The sequence below is a fragment of the Melanotaenia boesemani genome, chromosome 7 (genome assembly GCF_017639745.1).
Source record: "Melanotaenia boesemani isolate fMelBoe1 chromosome 7, fMelBoe1.pri, whole genome shotgun sequence".
Taxonomy (NCBI): Eukaryota; Metazoa; Chordata; class Actinopteri; order Atheriniformes; family Melanotaeniidae; genus Melanotaenia; species Melanotaenia boesemani.
The window spans coordinates 9511141-9532368 of NC_055688.1; the positions used below are offsets into that span (position 1 = coordinate 9511141).

At 39.3% G+C, this 21228-nt stretch overlaps 1 protein-coding gene across 1 annotated transcript in view; it reads left to right on the top strand.

Moving 5' to 3' along the window:
• Positions 1 to 21228, top strand: part of slc36a1 (solute carrier family 36 member 1) — a 64985-nt gene that overhangs the window by 9520 nt on the left and 34237 nt on the right. The window contains exons 6-10 of the mRNA XM_041989960.1: positions 2713 to 2802; positions 4345 to 4429; positions 8306 to 8533; positions 11727 to 11825; positions 19386 to 19552. Coding sequence (XP_041845894.1) covers positions 2713 to 2802; positions 4345 to 4429; positions 8306 to 8533; positions 11727 to 11825; positions 19386 to 19552 — 669 coding nt within the window. The remainder of the gene's footprint in view (positions 1 to 2712; positions 2803 to 4344; positions 4430 to 8305; positions 8534 to 11726; positions 11826 to 19385; positions 19553 to 21228) is intronic.

Sequence of the window (21228 nt, forward strand, 5' to 3'; positions counted from 1 at the left end):
TCGTTGCCCATACTTATTTTGATTTGCTCCAAATAATTATTTAGCTCATCTAAACAAGCATTAACTGCATAGTTTGTTTATGATCGGTTACAACCCAGATCCATTACCTGCATTTACCAGGCTTTGTTATACATCATGTTACCAGTTAGCTCTAGTAGCTACATGAAAAAAGTGCAAACACTGAATTGATTTGTCAGAAATTAAGCATAAGTAATCAGTCTTCAACCACTTAAAGTAAAGTTTAACTTAGCTTTTTTAGCTCTACTGCTTGGATTAGTAGGATTATGAATGTCTGGATTCTGTTTACTTGTAGATATTATATTGTAACATCTGACTTATCTCTTTCATAACCTAATTTCTAGTTCCCACCAGCCTCAGACCTTTTTTTACTTGCTTTTACAAAAAGTTGCGGCAGGTGTTCAGACATGAAGGCTGTTGGATCCTCCAGGTCCCTCCGTGTACAACCTAAACATTTGCAACAGCAGTTATATATTAAAATTAATTTACTATGTAAATGAATTTTCAGGCAGTAGGAAGACATTACACAAGGAGCTAAACTTTCACTTCTCCGTCTTGCATGGTTGTACGAGATTCTTTGTGGTAAATAATTGAAACTGTGACATCGAATAACAACATAAAATTTCATGTTATTGTGTCTGAGAGAAGCTTCTTCCCTTGACTGTATTTTTTTAAGCTCAAATCTTGTGTGTTCAGCTGTGAAGTGTGTGTGCAGTGATAAAACCCAACCTACAGCTGAATTTATGTCACTACACTCAGTTTATTTATTTATTTTTTATTGCAGGTGACTGTATTTCTACTAAATAAACACTTTTGAGCACAGCTTTTGCTGTTTGCTGTCACTTGTTTGCTCAGTTGTCTGCTGTGCCAGCCACAATGTATTTGTTGTAGCAGTCTGATGGATTACACTCTATTAGGTCTCTATTTTCTGCTCGGTAATCAGAGGCATGTTGGCAGCTTGGAGTGCCCCCACTGAGACTTCCATCAGCTCCAGCAGGCAAACCAAACAATGTAAATGGGGCCTGTAATCAACTTCCGCTATCAGAGGAAGCACTGGGCTTCAGTGGATATTGTCACCAGTCTAAGTTTAAACCATCTGATTATGCAATAAAAGCATTCTGATCACAAGCTCCAGGTATAATACTTCACTGTTTTACTGCTGTTTGGCGACTCAGGACACGAAAACGGTTGTTATCAGACTGTAATTAGTGCGCACTGCAGCTGCCTCTGCCTCTGGCAGTTAACCCGTCCGTCCACGGTGTCTCCTGCCCTTTGCCCAGTTCACATAGAGATCTCCTGCAGCCCCACCCAGCCATGCTAGAGGATTAAGCTGATCAAGAGCATGAATGAAGAGTTTCTACAACAGGCTATAGCCGGGAATAGCTTCTGTATAACACAGCCATGCATCAGTCAACAGCGAGTGGACAGTCGTGGGAAAATGCAACTCTTCCTGTTTTAAAAGTTGTGCAGTCAGTTATCACTTCCTCTAATAGATATTGAATCTTTTGGTGACAACATACATGTGAGGGAGAAAGCAAGCAGACCATCTAGTGAACCAAAGAGAGGAAGAGACATGCTGGAAAGCTCACCACCTGACCCTCTGCTCATACTGAACAGCTACTAGTAAAATCTGTATTATGTTTGAACATTGAAGTTAAAACAAAACCAACAAGACTGCATGAACTTGGCGTTGCTCCATTGTTTACTTGAATTGAACGAGCAGGCTAAAGAGGAAAGATTTCTGTTTTTGGTCCTGGCCATTCGATGAGCCAAGTTTTCTTCTTCCTCCTACTTTTATTCTTCTTGGTCAGTGGTCATTTCAGGCAATCCCACGAGCAGCTGTTGTGACTACGTGATGTCCAAGCTGTGTGAAACTTCTGTAAAGTTCAGTGTGATGGCAAACCAAACCCAAAAAAAGGTGTGACATTTTTCAGCATTCTCAGCCCAGTTGAACCAAGTCTCCTGGACAATGATGGTGTAAATGCACCCCAGACTTCTCGGGCCTCAATTAGTATGTTAAAGTTCTCGACACTACAATAAAAAACCATTGAAGGATGGCAGGAGAAAGTGTCTTCTCTCTAAAAATGACATGGTAGCTCTACTTAGGTTTGAAAGAGAGCAACTGAACAAACCTCGGGGCGTGTTTGGTCATGAAATACAGCAGCATGAGAACATTAACACACCATATCAGCAAACACTTCATACCAGCTATCACGCACGGTGGTGGAGGAGTGATGATCTGGGCTTGTTTTGCAGGGCCTGGACACCTTGCAGTCACTAAGTGGACCATCTGCAAACTATTAAATCATGGGTTGTACTTTGTTTCCCTACAGACTCCCTCTGTATTGTGGCTTCATTTTTATCTGTAGAATAAAATGTTCCGTGTTTTGTATATCTGAGGTTCTGTTGAGCTGATGCTAATACCTGCTCAGGAACAGATGTTTTTTTTTTAATTATGTTCTGATCTATAAAATTTTAGTGTTTTTTTTTTTCACATCTTCATTTTACTTTTGGATATAAAATATTTGATCAGTAGTTTCCATTTCTAGCTTTTAGCAGCTTTTTCCTAAACAACCTATATCTGCTGTAAAGTTTATTTGCTGTCATCATTGGACGATGTCCCACTCATCCATCCTGACCTCTCTGCCAAGGGGTTTCTTCTAAGATTAATGTGTGGTTTTAAATTTTTTTCAGGATGAACAGGCCATCTATGACGTACGGTGAGGTGATGCAGTATGGGATGGAAAATGTGTCGTGGCTCAGGAGACACTCTCACTGGGGAAGGTAATAGTGTTCATCAGTTCTTGCCATGTATTCATGTCCTTATAAATAGCTCTATACAGTTTTATGTAAATACTTTTACACATTAACATAGTAAAACAAACATGGATAAATTACTTTAAGAAGACATTTCATTCTAAAGATAATCTGTCTCGCTGTTTTAATGTGGAAGCTCATTTTAACAAAAATAGTTAGAATAATCTAATAAAATGAATAAATAATGAGCAGACGTTAACAGTTGTTCAAATGTTTTAATGTATTTCTTTTTAGATAAATTAAAGCTGAACATTGATTATTTAAATAATAAAATATTTGAAAGAAATGACAGACTTGATGTGACCATCTCAGCCAAATCTGAAGGTAGTTGATACGATCGATAGATCTACTTCCAGCAGCAGGTTATCTTAGACTGACACCAAGATTAAAATCAAAGAAACTGATAACCTGCCAGTGTGAAGATAAAAAAGAAAGAAACTTATCCTCATTAAATTAAAAATGTGGAACGCAGCTTTAAGGTTGTTACAGACACAGAAGAAACATACATCATTTAAAGTGGATGCAGCTCTTTTTGTTCATTTTCCACTCAGAGCATGCAGCTGAAATCTTATAGCTTCCTCTCCTCTTGGTGATTCTAAATTGGTTACCGGTAAAAATGTAAGCACACGTTATCTGTGTTGGTGTTTCCCAGTGATGGGCTGATGACATGTCCCAGGGTGTTGCCCAGTATCAGCTGGGACAGCTTCAGCTTCCCATGACCCTGAACTGTGTGAAGCAGGACTAATAAAATAATGGATTGATGGAGTTTAATGGCATTACTGCTCACATGGCATCATGTGCTATAAAACGACTGAGCCGGTTAGCCTTGATGATCTGAGTGTCTCTTAAAAGCACTTTGAACATCAGCTTTGGTGAGAAAGTTTAAATTTTGTGGATATCTTTATATATATTGAATGTAAATAATAATAATAATTCAGCTTTATTACATTCAAATATATATACACTGCTCAAAAAGATAAAGGGAGCACTTAAACAACACAATGTAACTCCAAGTCAATCACACTTGTGTGAAATCAATTTCATTCATTCAGATTAGGATGTTATTTTAGTGTTCCCTTTAATTTTTTGGGAGCAGTGTATTTTAAATTACTTATAGTTATTAATTGTTCATGATGATAATTAATGATATTCATCTAAAATTTCCCTTAATTGTTAATAAAGTTTTTTTTCCCCAGTTTAGTTCATCATATTGGCAACCCAGCCTGTCTGTGTAAAAAAAAAACTAGTTTGACCAGAAATCAACTCACAGAAGTTAAAAGCTGAGCAGGCTGCTGCTACGTGGATGGATAGAAATTTTCAGCCAGATGCAGAAGCAGCAGTAGGTCTGGAGGCCTGTGATGAAGAATCAAAGGGAGCAGAATATGTTTCTGTACAAAACTGAGCTTCTCAAGTTTTTATTGTTTTCATGTCGTACTGTTTCTATGAACACTTTTTTATCTTCCTCTTTCATTTTCCATCTTTCTCCCTCTTGTCTTTTGTGGATCTCAGATGGACAGTGAACTTGTTTCTCATTATCACCCAGTTGGGCTTCTGCTGTGTCTACTTTGTCTTCCTCAGCGACAACGTTAAGCAGGTACTAACACACACACACACACACACACATATTTACATAAGCAACTCAATCTTACAGGCTGAGTTTTGTGTCTTCTGCTGGTCACAGTGGTTTGGCCACAAGTTGAGAATGTTGCAGATTGTTTGCTCTGTCAGTGTGACACTAAGCTCATCGTGTCCTCTGACCTTTCACCTCCACTGCTCTGAAAATCAGAAAGAAATCCATCCTGTAGATAATTTGGTGAATAGATCAATAAAATTCAAATGGGACCATGTACGGCTGTCTGTTCAGTTATCTCTGGTTGTGGACTTGTGGCTTTACATCATGAAGGTTTTTTTTATGGAAGTTTCCACAGTTATGTAAGGGTGGCACTCACTCAAAGGTTTCCGATACTTCGTGAGATAGGAGTGTAAAGGTCAATAGTAGTGGTGGAATTACCAGAAAAATCTCAGCTTTACAGCATTTAGTGGAACTTTTTAACTCCGTAAGAAACCTTGTATTTTTTGCAGGATGCACAGCTGAACACTCAGTGATGTTTGTGAGGCCTGTTTTTGTTTGAGTCACAGTTTTTCTTGCATTTGCTTCTGTTTGTCGCTAAAGAAACCGCTCATGTTTGGAGGGCTCCGGAGGGCCTTCAGGGTTGAGTTTAAATAAAAATCTGATTCTGATCACCTGAATTTGATTAAAATAAGTTTCACTTCTACAGTTTTATCTACTTCCCATCTAAACATGTGATCATACGTGATTGTCGCTAAATCGCAGGAATTTTGGTTGACCCCTCATTGACCGCTGTTTCATTCTCATGGATTTTTTTTTTTTACCCTGGCCCATGTAATTGATTCTTGAAACAGACTACAGCTTATTTCCTCAGTGTGTGTTTGCCTACCCTAATGCCTTCAGTATTGAAATCATTAGCTTTTTCTTTTCTTTTTTTTTTTTGTAGTGCAACTTCTAACCACTAGATGGTAGCATCTGTCTTATTTTCTCTTTTTACTCATGTAGAGTTCAGTGCTGCTCTTTTCACACAATAGTCAAACTCTTCAGCTTCGGTTTTAAGTGTCCAGTCTGCTCTGAATGTGCAGCGTGGAAGATGGAAAAATAAAGACAGAATGAGGAATATTTTATAAGATGGATAGGAGGTAGTGGATTAACAAGGTGAAAAATGAGGCTTTTCATATATATGCATGAGGATATGTATGAAAAGCAAATATTGGATAACAGGCCTGAATAATATGGGGGGGATATTACGATTTTTCTGATCAATGTTGCGATTTGTTCTGCAATTTAATCTTTAATAGTCCAGCTTCTCTTCAGTGTACATGCAGAAATATATTTTTATATGAGATAGAAGATTATCACATGACATCTAAATATAAGCTGCTCTATTTTTTAACAAGGATGCAAAGTTAAGATATGAACGGCTTCACTTACCAACAACAAAGTGCAACCTGTGGCCAAAACACTGCAGCCTGAAGGTTACATTTCCTCTAGAACAGGCTTATACTTTGTCTTTGTATGAAAAACTAAACAGTCTGATGTAATTTATCTTATTTACACCACAGCACCTCATTTCTCTCTGCATGATTTCTGTACTGCACACAGTAGTTTCACCCCGATGCCACACACACACAGTCAAGTGTGTGCAGACAATATGGTGCTTCAACCACCTGAAAATCAGACAGAAATCCTGATTTATTTTTTTTTAACTCTCCCAGGGAGGTGAAGATGCTGAGAACTTTATGTCCACCAGAGAAGCAGCTGAACAAGCTGAATCTAGCGTAATCGTAGGAATTTCTAAGTCATATTGCAGTTTAAAATGAATCCAATATTCTTTGTAGGTTTTTTAACGCGAGCATGTTATCTGAGATCTGAACTTTAGGAACATTTAGAGAAAGACATGAAATATGTCCGCAAGTTTGAAACTTTGCTCAGGTACGGTGCGACATCTAAATTTATGCTGCTCTTTATGATTTGCTCGTTCAGCCCTACTGGAAAACTTGTACAATCTATGTTTTAACTGACTCACTGAAATGTGTGAATGTGCCCTGATTAATCGAAGGATGTGCAATCAGTACAAACATGAGCACATTTTAGCTGTTTAATGTGGAAAGAAACTGCTCCTGTGTTTGCTCACTGAGATTTTTTTTCTTTTTTATGGATTTTAGTCCTCTGCCTGAGGGGAGAAGATCAAAGGGTGGGTGGGTTGAAGATGATCATGTTTGCACGCTGCTCGGCCTTGGTGTAAGTGCTGCTGATCAATGGGAGGCCACTTTTTCACTGCGCCAGTGACAGATTATGTCAGGATGTAATGAAAGTGGTGTAGGGGAGGATCAACACTGCCTGGGGCATTTTGATCTTCTTCAGGTGTCTCAGAAGGAGCGTCCTCCTCTTCATGCGAGTTCATGCTGATGTCACTTGTGAGGATCGTGGTGCCAATGAAGTTGAATGAATCCACATCTGTGGAGACTGAGACTGTGGTCCTCTGTTTTCTGTGGTTTATTGACTCCCTGTCTTGGATCAGACATATGGATATGTCAGTCTTGTTTCCAAAGCATGACCCCTTCTACCTGGGAGTCGCAATCAAGAATGCAGCATAAACATTTCAGATAAGAGACTATTTAAAATATTAATAAAATATAAAATCACAAACAAGATATTATCTGCAGCTAAAAGATGAAAAGGTCTGTAAACTTTCCAGTGTACATACAGTGGGGGCGGCGTGGCTCAGCAAGGTAGAGCGGTCGTCTTGTAACCCAAGGGTTGCGGGTCGATCCTCGGCCAAGTCGAGTTCATGTCGAGGTGTCCTTGGGCAAGACACCGAACCCCTAATTGCTCCTGATGGGTCGTGGTTGAGCACCTTGCATTGCAGCTCCCGCCATCAGTGTGTGAATGGTAAATGTGATGTATAATGTAAAGCGCTTTGGGTATCGTTCCAGGTACAGTAAAGCACTCTATAAATACAGACCATTTACCATTAGTTTAAAACCAAAATATCACCAAATAACAAAGGATCTATTTGACCAGCAGTTTTGTGCCAGTCGACTCTTATGTCCCCCTCCGCCTGGTCCTCGCTGCACAGTAGAAAGTCACTTGATCATATGTTGTGTTAGCTCAGCGTAACACTCTTTGCAGTACACATAAGGGCAGTACAGTTCTCATACCAGGAGGTGATGCTACCAGTTAGGACACACTGCAGCTGAGGAATAGAGGGTCCTCAGAATAGTGCCTATGTTTCTGCTTCTTGCAGTCCACCTCAGGGACAGATATTTGGTCTGACATCACTGTGTTATAATGTCTTTCTGGATCAGATATGTCCGCTCGTTATTTTGAGTGATCTGTCGCATGATCACTGTGTTGGCTGTAAACTTGATGGATGGCGGCAGAGCTCTGAGAGAGCTGGCAGTCATGCGTGTGGATGTTTAACACGATGGGAATCAGGATGTTGAAGGCTAGAAGTTGTATTCCCCACGCATGCCACCTGGTCCAGTTAGTGGGCATGTTTAGGATACAGTTCAGGAGGATGGTGTTAAGTCTGAGTGTCATCATCTTCACTTTTTAAAACAGTTTGCCTCTAATGTTTTTAAAGGATTTTCAGCATGAGCAGTAAAAGATAGCTTTTCATTGAGTTATATTCCTTAATATTTGTAGGAAGTGACTAAAGACCATTTAAATAGTCAAAATAGAAGAATCAGCTGCAGTAAGGCTGGAGTGAAAGTCAGGGTCTGACTTAATTCATAGAAGGTGCTGCTTGCATCATCAGCACATAAATATTTTTAGCATGATCCCATTGACTCACTTATAAAAATCTAAAATAAGCTAGTGGCTCAGAAAGATCCTCTGTGGTTTCAATGTGAAGGTTATCTGTGTAAACTGGAGCAATATCTCATCTTTTTTCAGGTGGTAGAAGCAGCCAACGCCACCACCTTCAGCTGCCAAATAAACTTCACCAACCAGACCCAGGTCCTGGTTCCAAGCTTCGACTCCCGTCTCTATATGCTCTGCTTCCTGCCTTTCATCATCCTGCTGGTCTTCACCCCCAACCTGAAGTACCTGGCTCCCCTCTCTCTGGTGGCAAACCTGGTCATGACTGCTAGTTTGGTTCTTATCTACATCTACTCGCTCACGGTAACAACCACTTTTCTTTATCTCTCACTGATTTACTTAATCAGTACAATGACTCCCCAGCTGTCTTTGTTTACATGCATACGAAGATACCAGCAGACTTGAACCCTCATAAGACCAGAGAGCAGTGCAGTTGTATTGACTCTGTGCCAGCAGGTTTTCAGTACACACCAGGATTTGCATATCTTGGCCTCATTTTCTGCCTCTCTTGTAATATTTAAAGCATCTAAGTCACAATGTTAAGTATCAGATTTGCTGAGGGGATGAATAAGCTCAGCAGCTTCAGAGGTCCAGGTCTGTCAATCTGGATCAGAATACGTTTGGTCCCCTGTAAAATGTAAAATAGTAAATAGTAATCCTAGGGGGGAAAAAGCATATATTATATAAACACAGGAAGACATAACTGGACTAAATAATCATATTCAAACACAAAAACATAAAAATCTACTTATGTCATTGTTTAGCTCACTAATTTAACTTTTAATTTAACAGGTCTTTAGTTCAGTCATATATTGTTTACATCATCTACTCTTCTTCAGAAATATCTACCTAATTTCTTTCTTTTTATTCTTTTTTTTTTTTTTTTTTTGTTAATTTTTTTTGCCGTGCCCTGGGGAAGCATCATGGTCTGGGTGCCCTGTTGTGCCAAACAGATTTGCTTTGCCAAGGGAAGCCTAATGGATATAAAGTAGGGGTGAAACAGTACGCCAATATCACGGTTCTGTACGCACCTTGAATTTAAGGTCACGATTTGGTTTGTTTTTTGGTACAGTAAGGGAACAAATGCGAAACATAAAACTGCCCCCTCTATTTTAATGGAGAGTATCTGCACATACATATTATAAGGAGGGAGAGATGTTTCAATAGAAAAATAAAGATAATTAACTCAGACTTGTGTCCACAGTTCGATGTTTTGTATTTTTTTTTTTTTCCACGTAAAACTTTAATTGCATGTATGCTGTAAAGGATAAAGTAACAACATTAGTTGCAAGGCCACAACATGTTTGGTTAATAAAACTGTTTGAATGAGCACAAATCTTCAGATTAAGTCTAAAAGAAAGTCATTTTTTACAGCTCTAGAAAATTGAAACAATTAAATGACTTAGGAAAAAAAATGCCTTCATGCTTTTCGAAGTCATTTCATGGTTCGAGCACAGTTCGTTCAGAACGAGTTTTCAGCGAGCGCAGGCTTTCATCCACATGTGGAGAGGGCGGCGTTATAAGGAGAGCAGATCTTGACAGAGAAACACAGCTCGACACAAGACCAGCAGACTGCCTTCGTCTTATACACTTGTCTTCGTCCATTTATGTACTTCACTGGGAAGCCCAAGTTCTCCCAAGCAGGAGATTTTAACAATGGAAGACGGTCTTCAAGCTGTAGTTTCTCCTTAAAACTGTTTCTAGCCATAACTTTTGCTACATATAGCTGTAGCTATAGTGCAAGGCAGTTACTCTTCGTGTGGGAACACGCCTCTGTTATGTACCAGATGTTCTGTACCGAAAAATCTGAATACAGATACATGTACCGTCAGCCCCCTAATATAAAGACAAAGTGTTTACAATTTGAGTTTATTCAGCTTTGTTGATGTACGTCTCTTCTTCTTATTGAGCATTGTTCTTTATGCTAATGTTAGACCCGACATGAGGAAACAAGGGAGGGGGGCAGACAACCAGCTGTTGCACATCTTACAACCTCTGTAAGAAAGCAGACAATTCAAATAGTCCTTTTCCCTTTCATAATATTTTAATCTCAAGACCCTTACAATTTAAGTTTATTTAGTAATTAAAGTAAATGAAAAGTACTTAATCAGCCTCAGAGGGAAATTATAAGTGTCATATTTGCTTTCCTTACACCTAAATCAGAGGAATAAGACTTAAATTTTTTTCTGCTATTACAGAGACACTAAAAACATTTGTCAAAAATTTTCTTCTTTCTTTCAAGACCATTGTTTTTTACTGGTAAGATTTACTTGAAAATTGGATCATCCAATGGAGAAGTTCTGCTTCATTGACCTGATGTGAAAGTTTTCACTGCATATGAGGTGTCCTTTGGTTTATTCCTCATCTCTAAGACCAAAAGAGAGATTTTTTTTATTATTTTTTTTATTATTTTTTTTATTACGTATGAATCGGTAAAGTTTTGTGAACCTCGTCATTAACATTCTTATCCATTCACCTTGAACATTAACTATCCATCTCTGTGTGTGTCTCTCAGCTGATTGGACCCTGCTGTTGTTATGGATAACGGGACAACTGGTAGAGACAGAGTCTCCAGATTACCTGTTTTCCAGCTGTAGAGTATTTCATCATCCAGCCTCGGCACTTTACAGATATATAGCAGTCGTGTTTGTTGAGAAATGGCCTCACCTTGAATAGAAGCAATTTCTTGCATCAGAAACCTTACAAAGGTTTCGTACAGAGACGTAGCCTGGAGGGTGTTTGTGGCTGATGAACAATCTCAAAAACAAATTTTGGAAAAACTAGAGCATGTGAAGTACGAGCATTTTAAACAGTGCTGATTATTAGTTTGATCCCCCGCCCCTGTCTGTGTTTTAGCTTTACACCCTAATATATTATAAGATTAATGTGATACTGAACAACTCAGCTCAATTTCATACTTGATGGTTCCACATGATGATTTTAAGGTTTTGTCTCAGTCCAATGACCTTCATTTTGATGGAATAAAATCGCTTCATTCCAGGAAATTATATACAAATCTTCTTTTCTCTTTCTGCAAAATTTGAATGTTGTTTAACAGGAGTACCTTCTTTAATGTGGGATTGTCATTCACTGACTAAAAAGATCAGGTTTAATGGCTTGTGTCATCTTTCATCCTTCCAGTTGGGTTTATTCTGCAAGTAATGGCAGTTCTTCATATATTATCCTGATTATTTCACAGCTACTTACAGAAGGCCATGATTATATTAAATAATTGCTACAAGCTAAGGTAATTTACAAGCTTTGGCCAGTAAATGAGTTCAACAGGCCTGAGGTGAGGTGTCCTTTTTGCACAAGGTCTTATTTAATGTGATTGCCAATTATCCATGGAGAGGACCTCTTGACTGCAGATTTGATTTGGTTAGATATAAAACAGTTGTCTGGTATTTAGTCATAACCATTCACAGATGAGGAATCATAATGCTTTGTGTTATGATATTAAATAAGCTGTTACATCTTTCTCTTTGTTTCCTCGCAGCACATCCCGACCCCTATCAACCTGCCAAAGGTCGGCAGAGCTAAAGACTACCCTCTCTTTTTTGGGACGGCCATCTTTGCCTTTGAAGGGATCGGAGTGGTATGTGTCTGACAAACACTTTGATATCTAAAGTATTATCCACAACCTTTTTATTCTTAGGCTGGGAGGTATGCGTCTTCTGTCACACTTTGGATTAATCTAATCAGGAGAGGTTTACGTTCACACCTGGAATAATAAGCTTTCTCATCATCTGCATTATTAGATTTTATACACAAATGAGGCAGGGAAAGTTTTTTCCTGCACGCTTTTGATGAAGGTAATAAAGGAGGAAGAGGAGGTTACCTCCAAACTTGCTGAGTGAAATTTTATAGAAGCATCAATTCTAAAATTTAGTATCTACATTACAGAAACAGTATTAAAGCACAATAAAGTTTAAAAATTCCAGCTTAAAAGAAACATGCAGATTTGGACTTTTTAAATAAAAACTATTCAAATGCAGCAGAGAACAGGTGGGTCTTTAACCTGGATTTAAATAAAGTATGTTTCAGCTGAACCGAAGCTTTCTGGGAGTTTGTTCCAGACATGCGGAGCATAGAAACTGAATGCAGCTTCTCCATGTCTGGTTCTGCAATTAGTATGGGTATTGATACTTAAATGTCTCTTTGGTGTCTGCTGGTTCATGGAAAAAGGAAGCCACCACTAACCATTTTAAACAGGCACTGCAGCGGGCAGCCCTGCCCGTACAGCTTCTCTATTTGGAGGACTCATTTTTTACAGTGTCGCCAACTTAGCAGTTTGTCTCTATAATTGGCCAATTTTTTTATTCCTCTCTACTGGCACTTAAAAAAAAGAATAGTGCCAAATTTAGCAACTTTTTCTGGTGTTATTAGAGACTTTGGGACAATCCCCATGACGCTGAATTGTAGTAAAACCACAAAAGTATTTTAGCAATCCACCCTTTCATCCCCACAAAACCAGGGATTAGCCTCCATGAAACCGATCATGTCTGAAACCAGTTTCGTGGGGATGTTGAAGCCTTTCTCATAGTTTTCGCCACCATTTTCACACTTAAACTGGCTTCGGTGCCCTGTGGACATAGCCTTTGAGACTGATGTGAAAACACTTGTTTACTCATCCATCCAACCATCCATCCCCCCCCCCCCCCATCAGGGCCACAGGGAAGCTGGAGTCGATCCTACCAATTAGCAGGCGAGAGGCAGGATACACCCTGGACAGGTTCCCAGTCCATCATAGTTTTTTGGTATCCTGACAACCCTAATTCCGCAGAATTTTTGAGGTTTTATTTGCCCCAACTAGTCATAAAAAATAATCAACCAGTCTGTGATTGCTAAATACTTTTGCTAAAAGAAAAACTAGAGTTAGTTTCTCAGCTCCATTGAGCTGGTGTCGGTTAAACCTGCAGGAGAAGTAATATAAGGGAAGTGTTATAGTGCCGTCATCACTTTCCTGCAGCAGGACAGCTCCAGCTCCCACAGCACTGGCATCAACTTCCAGCTTAGGCCCCTGACCTACTAAGTCACACTTGGCTAGATTTAAAGTAGGTCAGATATACACTAGTTTCAGGACTGCCAGATCTTCTTCCCATGAGGAGGTAGAGACAATAAGGTCATCAATGTATGCATTACTGTTAGACATCCCAGAGAAAACACTGTCAACATGGTGCTGCAAAGTGACAGACACATTACACATGTCAAAAACCATGCGCGTATCCTGTAGGAACTGAATCTGGAGTTACGAACATGGATATTTCTAAAGCTTGCTCAGTAAGCGGTACCTGCTAATATCCTTTAAGCCAAACTGCTGTAGTCGCAAGCTGTCCAAAAAACCAACTCAGCTGCAGGAAATGCTTGTCAAATAGATGAGGAGCCACAGGGATTGGTGAAAAGAATGGTAAGCAGACCATCCAGCCAACAACAGACGGGGAACCGCACAGCCAGACTGATGAATAACCTGTCTGTTAATCTGAACACACACACACACACACATATATAAAAAATCATTTTTTAAAAGCCATCATACCTAGGCTTGAGGCTGTAACAATCAACTTGTTATGAAATTTGTCTCTTTCACACAGATGAAGACAAATAGATGAAGGTTTAGTTAATTAAAGCGACTGAACTTTGGCACATTTTCTACACATTGGCGCCCCCTAACAAAGGCTAACACAGCATCCATGTTGCTTCCAGTCTCTTCTCTGAGCCCTTTCAGCTACTAAAAACAAGTCCAAGGTTGACTTTTGTCTCATCTCTTGCTCTATCCCTTTCTCTCTTTCTTTCCCTCCCTTCCTCCAGTAATGTCCCCCTTGAATTTCTTTGCTCAATCAGCCACGGTCTGCATTCAAACCGGCCAGTGAGTTGATATCCAGTTACTGGTGAGTGACACTGCCATAAAGCAAAATGCAGCTGTCATGTGATGCCCCTGGCTGAAAAAAAAGTTATGCAGTTTCTTAGCTTTTGGATCTTGCAGGGCAACAACTTCTGCAGGAATGTGTAAAATGGCTGTCAGTGTGCCACTGAGTCAGTTTTAAGGTCGTAAACTTATGTAGTGTTGCCTTAGATTTTGTTTTCTAGTAAAATTGATCTAACTTAACATTTTGATGTTCAAGCCCAAATGTATTCAGCTGTTTGTGTAAAACAACACACTTTTATGGAGGCCTAAATTGATTTGAGATTACATTCAATTTCTCAAATGTATAAGGAAATAATTAAATAGGGAAGATTTTCAGTTTAGTTGTATTCGTGAATATTTGGTAGTAGGGCTGGCGATATATCAGATATACTTGATGTATCCCGTGAAGTTTTACATGCGATATATAAAATGTCTATATTGTGAACATCGAGTACAAAGCTGACACCGCAGCGTTTAAATGTCAGTTTGTTGAAAGGGAAAAAATCACAATAAAAATAAAATGTGAGCTTTCTTAAATCCTACTGGTGTCTTTTTGTGCATGATAATGTTAAATTCAGCATTTACACAGTGCTGTAGAGGAGATTTCAAAATGTCATTATGATTTTTTTTTTTTTCTTTTTCATTTTGTTTGAAGTAATTTTGTTTCTCTAATATACTCTGCAGCCTTTCATCATGCCATGCAAGGCTTTGAAAAGGCTTTCACACCTTCTTTTTCCAACCTGGGGCATCACGTTGCAGCTGTGCTTTGCTTTACAGCACCATGTCACACATCAATAACTGGATATCAACCATAGCCTGTATATGAAAGATAGACGGAGCCTCTGTGACGTCCCCCGTAAGTTTCTGAAGAGCTGAGTTGAAGCTCATTGGGCGGTTCCCACCGTCGCCATCTTGGCAGTGTCACGCGTGTCGTTGTTCCTGAAAAATTAAAAAATGGGCAAAGAGGTGGAGCTGAGAGGGGGGAAGTGAAGGTGGGGGTGAATAACTGACACCCATCAAACTCTGAGCTGTCTGTAGCCAAGAACTAACCGAGCTAACGGTAGCTAACCAGCTAACAGAGGTAGGGCGGCTAAAGCTAAAGCGCGCCGTTAGCCGGCTGCTGCACTTGTGCTGCACTCTCCCTTTTTGCCGTGGATGTTGGATACCTGTCAATCAAAAGGATACGCCCCTAATTATGCAAAATTTCAAGATTAAATAACGTCAAAATAGATGAGTTAGAAAAAATTCACCCCCCTCACAGTTGTCATGAAGGTAAACTATTAATTATTAATCCTAAAATGAATTTTTGTACCAGGCTTTAAACATGTTTTTTTTTTCTGCTGTGTAGTTGGTCTTATTAACATGGGAGTCTATGGGGATTGACTCTGTTTTGGAGCCAGACCCTAACGGATGAGGGGGAAACTGCAATTTTTTGCACTTACTCATAGACTCAACATTTTACAGGCGGAGGTTGCTGCTTGATATCAACACACTGGCCTTTTTGAATGTGGATCGTGGCTGAATAAGCAAAAGAGAGAATGTTATTGGTGGAAGAGAGGAAAAAAGAGATAAAAGTGAAAGACCAAGAGATAAGAGAAGTGTCATCATCACTTTTACTGGCTGGAGAGAGCTCAGAGAAGAGTAGGGATGCAAGTTGGATGCTGAATTAGTCATCGTTTAGGGTGATAAAATTAGAAAAAATGCCAAAGTTCAGTAGTGCTGCTTTAAGTGCTGGCCCTGATGCTGTGCAGGCTTTCCCCCCCCCCCTCTCTTATATGTAATCCAACTTTTTTTTTTTCTCTCCTCTTATCTACGCTGGGTTCTTTGCTCTGAATCTTTCTGTCCATGATTGCAGAACTGAGACCTCCAAATAAAACCGACTGCCTTTTCTGTTTTTCGCTAATGAGTGTGTCAGGTTCAGTAAATTAGCTCTTCTTCTTTTGCTGTTACTCTTGTCACTGTGGCTGTTTAGTTGTGGAGCTAACACTGTTTATGCAAATAAGTAATTAAGTGGGGTGTCCACATTCATTTATAGCTAAAAAGGGAAAGTGAAAACCAGGCTGATGCACATTTGAATAATTTTGTAATGATTAGGATTCATAAAAAAATAAAAGAACAGTATTATAAATCTGAAGAAGAGATTATGTAAGCACATTTTTGCCTTTGTGATTACATTACATTTCTGCATCTGGCCCTGGTGTCCACACCAACATTTTATTAAGTAGAGAAACTTCCCTGGTAATACAGCATCAAATAACTAACACTGAGTATGTTTTAATGCACTGTGAGCTGGGTTAAAGCTGATAACTACTGCACATTTATCAGTTTGTCCTCTCTGAGTATGGATTTTGAAATGGAGGTTGTAAATTACCTTCAGGTTTTGTTTTGAAGACACGCTGATCACAGGACCTGTGGACAGAAACAATGTCCTCATTGGTATTCATTTGATACCATCTGGTGTGATGGAGTGAACACAACACTTCTCAGTATGTTGAGCGCACACAAACAGAGCTGTGTTCTTTGCTAAAATGTTAGTGCAAATTTGGGTTTTACTTTAAAATTCAGAAGACATTGAATGAAGACATTGCAGTTGGGGAAGATGAGGCAGACTGACGGAGACTAAGATATTAATCCACGGATGCATTCTTAAATATGAATTCAAAAAGGTTTTTTTTTTTTTTTTACCTACTTTTAAAACTTTAAAAAACCCTCTTAAGAAAATATAGTTTTTTAGCTATTAGCAGTAGCTACCTTAACAATAAAAAAGTGTAGGAGGCTACTGCAAGTCTCAGAGGATGCCTCCAAGCTAACAGGCTGTGGGGCATTAAGAACAGTGTCTATGGTATTGAATAACACATGTGGGTTATGACGATTAGATTCAATGAGATTTGCCAGATATGACTCGACTTGCACAGGTGGCGTCCTATCACAGTACCACGCTGGAATTCACCAAGCAGCCCATTCCTTCACAAATGTTTGTAGAAACAATCTGCATGCCTCAGTGTTTAATTTTTATATACCTGTGGCCATGGAATCAGAATCAGAATCAGAATCAGAATCAGAAAGGTTTTTTATTGCCATATGAGTGAACAGGTTCACATCATTAGGAAAATGCTGCGGTACTTGGTGCAGACATAAAAACAATATAAGTTATAAGTTTAAGCATGCAATAAATATAAAATAAAAATTTTAAAACAAAATAAAGTCTCTACACTTTAACACAAAATTACAAAATATACAGGATGGGTATGGAATTAGAGCATAATCCAGAAAGTATGCTAAAGTGACAGTAAAGTAGCTTTGGTATGTTTGTCTCTTTTTGCATGAAGCACAGGTCCTGTGACTGAGACAGAGCGTTTATGGCCTAGAGTTCTTGTTCATGAGTCCAACAGCAGAGGGGTAGAAACTCTTCTTGTGGCGAGAGGTTCTGGTCCGGATGGACCGTAGCCTCCTGCCTGAGGGGAGTGGCTCAAAAAGTCCATGACCAGGATGAGAAGGGTCGGCTGCGATCCGGCCCGCACGGCCCAGTGTCCTGGAGGCGTACAGGTTCTGGAGAGATGGAAGAGTACAGCCGATCACCTTCTCAGCAGAGCGCACGATACGCTGTAGCCTCTGTGATTGGCTACACAGTGATTGGAACACCTGATTTCAGTTATTTGGATGGGCAAGTGAATACTTTTGACAATATAGCATAGTTGTCAGACTCTCTAGGCCTCAGTTAACATGTTAAATGTTAAAGTTTACAATGGTACAATTAGAAAAAGACTAAACAACTATGACTAAGTGATACAGGAGAAAATCGCTTCAAAAAGAACATGGCAGTGCAGCTTATGTTTTCAAAGTTACATCTAAAAAAAAAAGCCACAAGACTTCTGGATTAGTGTCCATGGACAGAACAGACCAAAGTAGAGATGTTTGGTCAAAATGCGCAGCACACATTTGAAGAAAAACAAACGCCTCATACCAACTGTGAAACACGGTGGTGGAGGGCTGATTATTTGGGTTTTTTGCTGTCATTGAGTGGACCATAAATATGAAGTTCTTATGATCACCTGGTCTTTTCATGTATCCACTGTCCTCTAAATGTCTTTAAATATTTTTTTGAAAATTTATATAAAAAAAAATAAAAAAAAAATCAAACATAGAGCTTCTTCTGACTCTTTGCTCATACCACAACTTTGTTACCTGAGAGGTCATGCAAGCTTTTGATTAATATTAATGAGGTGCGCGCTGATTGGCCGCAGGGAGGCCAGAGTTGGAAGGGGGGGGGCTGGCCCAGTGCATGCACAGTGTGTCCGACTCCAAAACATCAACAGTGATAGCAAGCGAACGTGACCGAACAGCAGCTTACGGAATGCAGCCATTTTTGTTTGAACCAGACTCCGAGCCTGGGAATGAAGATATCGAGATGGAAGAAGCACGTTTAAAACAAAATGTTTACAAAAATTTACGTGGCAGAGCACTTCACCCCGCTTATAAAAAAAACAACAACACGGGGCTCATTTGTACAATGCAGGGGGTTAAACTTTTAGGCTCGTCCCTTAGCTTTAGCTGCGTCAGCAGAAAGCATGACTTTATATCAATTATATCATTCCATGCCTAAATCATGACTTTAGGCTTGGAAGAGGGGCTGGATTATTCAAATAGCCTCCTGTGATGATGAAATCCCAGCAGCAAATTAAAATCACGCATTTACGAGAGTTTACCTTTGTTGGCGGTTCTGCTGTGAACAAAGGGCCCAGACGGAAAAATTTGACCATCTTCAAAATACAGACTTTCAGGGGATTTAACGCTTTAGTCCAACACCAATACACCTGTTTTAACTTGAAAAGTGCAATTTCCGGGTGATGACTCCTTTAAGCTAAACATAAGACCATCTGTCTGAAAGCTAAAGCTTGGTAGAAATGAGCTCGTATAACAGGGAAACGATCACAAACACTGTAGCAAATTTGCAACAGAATAGCTAAAAGAATCAAGTCAGAGATATTTATAGAAACCAGTGCTGAAAACCTGAATGAACTGAAGCAACGCTGGAAGCAAGTAGACCAAAATTCTTCTAATACCATATGAGAGACTGACAATGGCATAATGAAAATCATTATGTCAAGTTATTACTGCTAAAGGAGCTCCTACAAGCTACTGGATCACGGGATGGATTAATTAAAATGACTTGTTGCTGTTATAATGCCTTTAAATTATTTTTCTCAACTGTCTGGTTAACATTCTGTTTGTATATGTGTGTGTTTGTAGGTTCTTCCCTTGGAAAATGAAATGCAGAGGCCTCATAGTTTCACCCTGGTTCTTTTTTTGGGAATGGGCATCGTCACCTTCCTCTACATCAGCCTCGGTACCATAGGATACTTGTGCTTTGGAGAGCATATAGGTGGGAGCATTACCCTCAACCTGCCAAACTGCTGGTAAGATAACATTAAACTCTTGAGTACAAGTGCATGTTAAAACCCAATTCATTTTCATTAATTCATCTGAAAAAGCTGTAGAGAAATGAAAATCCAGGAAGCACCAACTTTGCCTTTATACTGTGTATGAACCACATTATAAAACATAAAAAACAAACACGCAAAGGAAAAAAAAACATCTTTTTGGAAGAAAAGGGAAATTAGGAATGTCTCAGCAGTGGCTCCTTGTAAGAAGAACTAGACTCTCCTCATCAAAACAAGCGTGGTACCACAAAATCATGTTGGACTATAATTAAAACATGTTTTTAAAGCTCATATATATTTTAGACTCCTGGTACTCTGCAGTGGATGATGTCGAGGAAAGATTTATCATATTCAGCTGCCTTAATTATCTGACATCAACCTTTCTAATCCAGCTGCCTTCATTGTTTTGGCTGCAGCTCTTCTTCAGAGATGCAGATCTTAAAAAAGATCATGCAACGCTAAAAATTTTGTTTTGTCCCAGAAAGGATCAAACCTTTTGAATTAGCTGGTGTTAAATCTGATGTCCAGACAGCACACACACTTGGTTGTATTAGAGCTCAGAAACACCTAAAGGAGTATGACTAATAGTATGACTAATGGGGAGTATCATCACACTCAGCTCCAGCCATGGAGGAAGTAAAAGTTCCTCTAGGTGGAAAGATTTTCAGTGCCCACAGTAACTCCTCCATCCCTCTTTTGTGCAGACTGGCTTTGATGTCTGTGTAAATGTCAAATCCAACACTTCCTCCAAACCAGAGGAGTTTTTTTTTCTTTTCAGCATAGCACAGTTAAAGGTTGAGTGAAATAACTTTTTGAGCCAACACCAAGACTGAATTTAAGATGCATTTTACACCCCTCACTTTTTATTACTGTTTAACCTTAATTTGCCATTTTGTTGGGCTTTTTATTTATTTATTTATTTATTTATTTATTTATTTATTACAAAATGACACATTACCTGTGTTTAGCTGAGACAGAAATGTGCTCACCAATGTAGGAAAATTTGTTAGAGGATCTATCTTGTCTGTGTTGTCAGCACGACTGTCTCTTTAAAAAGAGCAGAGTAGGAATTTGACTGCTTTCCCAAATGTCAGCATGTTTGCACAGAAGCGGCTCCATGACAACCTGATGGGCATGCAGTGTTCTGGTTTCATTCTCTGTTGCCCACAGAGGTGAACTTCAGATGTTTAAAATTTCCTGAGTTCCTAAAAAATGTCTGTGACATGCTTTTGGTCAAGATGCCAAACAGATACAGTATCGATTATTTTCACCTCTACTGATGTCAGACTGTTTAGAAGATATGACCCACTCACCCGCCTGTGCCCGTCTCTCCTGCAGGATGATCCAAGCTCAAACTAATACCCAGTAAACTGACTGAGAATTTTTTACCTTCTAAAACACCTTCACTTTCCTCATCTGCAGATTGACTGGACATCTCGTATTTATCTACTTTAGGCACAATCTTCTTGTGGGTCAGTCAGGTTGTTAAAACGCTATACCACAGATTAAGTAACAGCCAGATGGGAGGGTTATAAACAAAAAGTAAAAGGAAAATAATGCTCTTCTTCCTCTGTCACATTTAGTCTGGCCTTCACAGTTGTTCCAGTCGTCTGTGTTGTGTTTAGGTTTTGAAAAGGGGGGGCAGTAACTTG